The following is a 5,832-nucleotide window of genomic DNA, read 5'->3' as shown; positions in this document are numbered from 1 at the left end:
AAGAATATAGAATATAAAGAATATAGAATATAAAGAATATAGAATATTTAGAATATTTGAAATTAAGAAATATTAAGAATTAAATATTGAATTTAGAATAAATTTTAAATAGCATTTAAAAACGATGATGAAATAGCATTTTTTACCCAACTTTGAAAAGGAGAAAGTTACTCTATTCGACATGTATATTTCTTTTTTTTTTATTCGAAGCTCCTCTAACCTAATACGTAAAATAAAATAAAATAATTTTAAAATTCAAGTAAGCATATTCAATGTTTTTTTAAATTTGTTTGATGAAGCATATAGAGGAGGATTACTACAGGGTCATTACTCTGTTGTTAGCAATCCGATCGAAAATGTTTTCATCGGCTTTTGCATGGTTTCAAGAGACGTTTAACGTGATTATGAAAAAAAATATTTGTCAACTATTATTTTTATGCCTTTTTTAAATCACTTTGAATTGTTTTCAAGTAAATATATAATTCTTTTACGCCTATCTGTTAGAGGATTTTAAGACGTGTACAATGAGCTATGTATGGATGAAGGTCATTCAAGGTTACACAAACTGACTGTAATAGAAAATAATAGAAAAAAACTGTTTCAAGGCACTCGTCAAATATTTCATTAATTTTCGTATCTGCGTACTTATTGCTATAGCAAATGATGAACTTGAAATTGGATGTATTTTCAAAAACGTGTTAATGTAGAAAACACTGCAACACGAACTTCATCTTCTTCGGTTCGTCAAGTTAAGACTTGGATTGTATTATTCAGATACATTATAATTAAGCTCAGGTATAATTAATTAATTTCGTATATATAGATACATTGTAATTTCCATCATGTTGAGACTCGATTTATACTATTCAGGTACATTATAATAGAGACAAGGTGTAATTTATTAATATCGTATATGTAGATATATATATTGCAATGTTTATCAGGTTGAGACTTGGGTTATGTAGTTAGATAAAATTTAAAATTTTATTTAAATTATAATGTGAATTGTAATAGAGATCTGGTTGAAGCCTTGTAGGGTTCCTAATTGAACCTAACAGAATCCATGTTCATCAGGTTGAGACTTCCATTATGTATTTAGATAAAATTTCAAATTTTATTTGAATTATAATTTAAATTAAAATAGAGATTAGGTTAAAGACTTGGAGGATTGCTAGTGTAGCATAACAAAATGACAAGTAAATATTTCTCTACTTAACCTAGAATTATAAATGTGTGAATGTAAAGGCAAATTATTAATTTCTGCACTAACACTTCAGTTTCTGAATTCCTTTGTCTCCATAATTCGTTACGAATGGGTCTGTTGCTTCTAGACACTTCATGTAGGCTGTCAAATTGACATAATCTGTCGGACACTAAAGGATTCTTCTAGAAAGAAAAACCAATTGCGTTTCTTCATTAGCAGACATCAAGAGATCATCCACTTTACAGAGAGAATTGAAAAATTGTTCACGTACATAGCGCTCAGTCAACTTGTGTCCAACACTCTAATCACCTGCTGTTTAGGATTCCTCATTATGGTTGTAAGTATAGTGGACGAGTTTCCACTTGCAAATATGTAAATTATGTAAAACTAATTTCAAATTGCAGTCGTTGAACGCTGAAAATGGACTTCCTATACTGATCAAATCCATCATGTTTTATCTTTCCATTTGTTTAGAAGCGTTTATTTATTGCTTCGCTGGGGAATACCTCAATACCAAGGTTACCTAGTGTACTTATCATTTAAAATAATTCATGTTTGATACTATGTCTTTTGTTAATAATATAGAAATCAAAAACTAAAATACTTCAATTTAGGTGATACATATATAAATAAACAAATCAAAAAGAACTGAGAATCATGCTTGTAGTTGGATGCGTAGCAAACATTTTTTAGCAATTTTTATCGACAATTCTTCTTCATATTTTGTTACTAAAATCTGTGTTGTTTACTTCCAGAGCAAAATGATTGGTGACGCGGCATATGACTCACTGTGGTATGACTTATACCCCAGTGAAAATCGATTGTTAGTCATTTTAATACTGAGGTCACAAAAAGGACTCACTCTTACTTTTGGGAAATTTTCGAAACTGTCTTTGGAAAGCTTCACGGGGGTAAGAACGCTCAAATACTATACAGGGTGTCCCAAAAATGTTGCAAGTCCTTGAAAGGGGTGGTTCGGGAAGACACAATTCTCTTCTGAAAATTGTGAAATATTTCATACCAAATAATTATAATCGTTGATTATGCAGGGTGTCCTAAAAATGTTGGAGGTCCTTGAAAGGGGTGGTTCGGGAGGTGATTTGAAACAACTTTTTCCTTAGCGAAAATGTCGTCCGAAGCTTCGTTGAGGAGATATCAACGAAAAACACTGACCAATCAGAGCACGCGTATACCATTGGAGCGGGCGCGGTAGCGAAGGCTACGTGCTAGGCGGTAGCGCTGATACGCTACTGCGGGCGTTCCACCGGAATCCGCGCGCTCTAATTGGTCGATGTTTTCTGTTAATATCTCCGCAACGAAGCCTCGGACAACATTTTCGCTAAGGAAAAAGTTGTTTCAAATTACCTCCCAAACCACTCCTTTCAAAGTGTTACAACATTTTTGGGACACACTGTATATACAGGGTGGAAGTGATTTGAAACAACTTTTTCCTTAGCGAAAATGTTGTCCGAGGCTTCGTAAAAGAGATATTAACAGAAAACCCCGACCAATCAGAGCGCGGCCGCCTACGCTACTGCGGCCGCTCCACCGGTATACTCGCGCTCTGATTGGTCGGTGTTTTCTGTTAATATCTCTTTTACGAAGCCTCGAACAACATTTTCGCCAAGTAAATAGTTGTTTCAAATCACCTCGCGAATCACCTGTTCCAAGGAGTTACAACATTTTTGGGACACCCTGTATAATCAACGATTACGATTAATTGATATGAATTATTTCCCAATCTTCAAAAGAGAATTGTGTCTTCATTTTCATACTAAAATACCAATAAGGTGTTTTTTTTTCGTGAAATTAACCCTTTGCACTCGGGTGGCGCCTCTAGAGCGACATATGTAATTTCAAAGTGATTTTGTGAACGTACAATTTCAAATTCACTTACATCAGAATACAACTAATTAGTAATTGGAATAATAATACATGGAGTCATGAACGTTCGTAGATGTTTTTCTTCGAAGTAGAGTTTTTGGTTTCATAGAAATTTATTATGAAAATGGACTGGATTTGATTCTATGGAAAAATGTCTCGAGCTCAAAGGGTTAATATCATATTTGAATAAAATGATATATTTTTTATACTTCTATTATAGATTATGAAAGCTTCAGCATCTTACATGTCAGTACTACTCGCCATGTCTTGAAACGAAAAATCTGCAAGTATTGTATGTACATACGTATAGTTGACTGTGATCTAGAACTCGTAATTAAACTTTTTATTATTTCAATTAAAACAAGGGAATTATTCTTTGATTCTGTTATGAATGTTTTCGAAGAGACGTATGAGAGAGCTTGGCAACAAAGAGGAACTTTCATATAATATCCTATAATACGATAAATTACTTCATCTGGGATGTGCAACTCAATGGCACGAGGGTTTACGGTGAGCCAGGTACTAGGGCCACTATGATACGCGAAGACAGTGATGTCACAGAGCGAGTGCGTGGCATTGGCCATGAATTTAAAAAAATTAATTAAATTCTTGCTTATTCGCATTTATGCTAATATCTTTGAAACCATAAGAGATATTGAAACAATGTTAAATTGAAAATTTAATGGTTTCTAGCATTTTATAATATCGTATTAAGAAATCAAAAAAGAATTTATTTTTAATCATATTTCACTCAGGACGAATCTTTTCACCATCCGTTGCATAAAAATTGCGTTTGCAATTTTCTGGATGCTTTTATACTGTACAACTTTTATCTAATCAATTTTATTCTATCTAATATTAAATTTGATTTCCCGGCCAATATAGAAGCGTGTGTACTGTGTGCTCGATATCAAGAAAGTTCTCGATTAAAATTTGGAAAAATTATATATTCTTGATTGGATAAACGAATTTTAATTATCAAAACGTGAAATTGCCTGTCGTTAAAATGCACAATTTAAAAAAAATATCAAGTCATCGAAAGAGTATTATTCAGTTCATTTTCGCGAAAAAATATACAAAAAGTTATCTAATCTGCTAAAATTCGTAACTCCTTTAATAATGAGCATTTTGGATTAAAACCTTTCTTCGTTGTAGATCTCATGGAACCCTACGAAAAGCATATAGAAAGTTTTTCTCTAAAGTGAAAACTCAAATTTAAAAAAATGATAGAAAAACTTTTCTTAAGAATTCGAGACTTACCCCGTCGATTTTGATTGAAATGTAAAATTGTCTATAAAAATTATATTTCACTTCGCCGGACAAAACGAAGCATATTTCATTAAATAACATGTAGGACTTCTGTTATTAGGTGTAGAATTTAATTATGTGGCTTTCTAAGGTATATTTATAAACAAATTTATAAAACTTTTTATTTTCTCTCAATCGCACATTCCAAGAGAGTGTATATCAATTGGTAAACAGAATAATTAAACAAACTGTGTGTTTCATTCCTATCTAACGTAAGAAAATGCAGAGTAAATATTGTTATTTAAACTAGAGTTATAAATAATTGTGAATAAAGGCATTGATTAATTTCTACACCTAATAATAATTGTCCAATACACTCGTAATCTGTTCGAAGACCAACAATAAGCAAAATTTGTTATCTACTAAACTTCATACAAATAAATTGTATTGTCCATCAGGTTGAGACAATTGAATAACTGTCTTGGGTTCAAAGATACGTAAAAATGTTTGTAACAAAATTTGAAGGTTATCACCTACCAAATTTCATGCAAAAAAACTTTTCTTCCCAGATCTTTTTTTTCAAAGTTATCAAGGTCACTGCTATTTGTTTAAATGAAACTAAATGTTTTTTTATTTAATATCATGAAAGGGTTCATCGAGACAAATTCAACGATGTATGGCACACGTAGTTTATTCGAAACAGTTTATTATTTATTTAATAAATCGTGACGTGTATGCGATCCTTTGAGAAAAATATTTTAAACAAAAATCGAAACTTTTCGGTGTTTGTACGGATTTGCAAGTTTTCCAGGAAACCTGTGGCATTGGCGGCGGCGACGACTTCCCCGGGCTGAGCGAATTGGTCTCCATGGAAACCACCCCAAAGCCAATCTGGGGTGCATTCGTACGTACATTTACCCTTGTCGAGGTGCGTCTGCAGCACCCCTCCATGCCCCCGACCCTCTCCATAAACCTGATCCCCCTCCCCGCTTGGCCGCCGTCCCCTCCTCTTCTGTATTGTACCGCCGCTCTTCGTCGCGGATTATCTTTCTCTCTTTGACCTCCGCCATCTTCCTTCAAGCCTTTCTTCGACCGTCTCTTCCTATTTCATTTCTTCGTCTCCGTATCATATCTTATTTTTCCCACCGTTCACTTTATTTCTGTTTAGAGCCACTTGGCTCTCTATCATTCCCTTATTCCTATTTTGCTTTGGTCGGGATTAACTATCACACTCACGATCATCTACTCTGCGACTAAGTTATTGATACACATATGAGTCGTGTAATTCTGCATTTTCTATATTTTTAGAGGATAATGTAGAATTAATATAGCACAATGTAAATAAATGTTGAAAGTTAAGTTCATGCTATCATATTTGCAGGGTTGAATAAATTCTTATTTAGGTTCAGTTTATGTGTTTACTCGCAAGAGATTAAATAAATGTGAATTACTGAATTGTAATTAACACTTTGGCGACAGGTAGTGGTTCAACATCC

At 33.3% G+C, this 5,832-nt stretch overlaps 1 protein-coding gene across 1 annotated transcript in view; it reads left to right on the top strand.

Annotated features, from left to right (window-relative positions):
- LOC128893726 (uncharacterized) overlaps positions 1 to 3,428 on the top strand; it is a 25,180-nt gene extending 21,752 nt beyond the window's left edge. Inside the window, exons 14-17 of the mRNA XM_054154916.1 lie at positions 1,332 to 1,541; positions 1,609 to 1,722; positions 1,960 to 2,115; positions 3,309 to 3,428. Coding sequence (XP_054010891.1) covers positions 1,332 to 1,541; positions 1,609 to 1,722; positions 1,960 to 2,115; positions 3,309 to 3,359 — 531 coding nt within the window. The 3' untranslated portion in view covers positions 3,360 to 3,428. The remainder of the gene's footprint in view (positions 1 to 1,331; positions 1,542 to 1,608; positions 1,723 to 1,959; positions 2,116 to 3,308) is intronic.
- The last annotated feature ends 2,404 nt before the right edge of the window (positions 3,429 to 5,832 follow it).

The sequence above is a fragment of the Hylaeus anthracinus genome, unplaced genomic scaffold (genome assembly GCF_026225885.1).
Source record: "Hylaeus anthracinus isolate JK02 unplaced genomic scaffold, UHH_iyHylAnth1.0_haploid 3, whole genome shotgun sequence".
NCBI classification, from domain to species: domain Eukaryota; kingdom Metazoa; phylum Arthropoda; class Insecta; order Hymenoptera; family Colletidae; genus Hylaeus; species Hylaeus anthracinus.
This window is presented reverse-complemented; position numbering and strand designations above follow the sequence as displayed.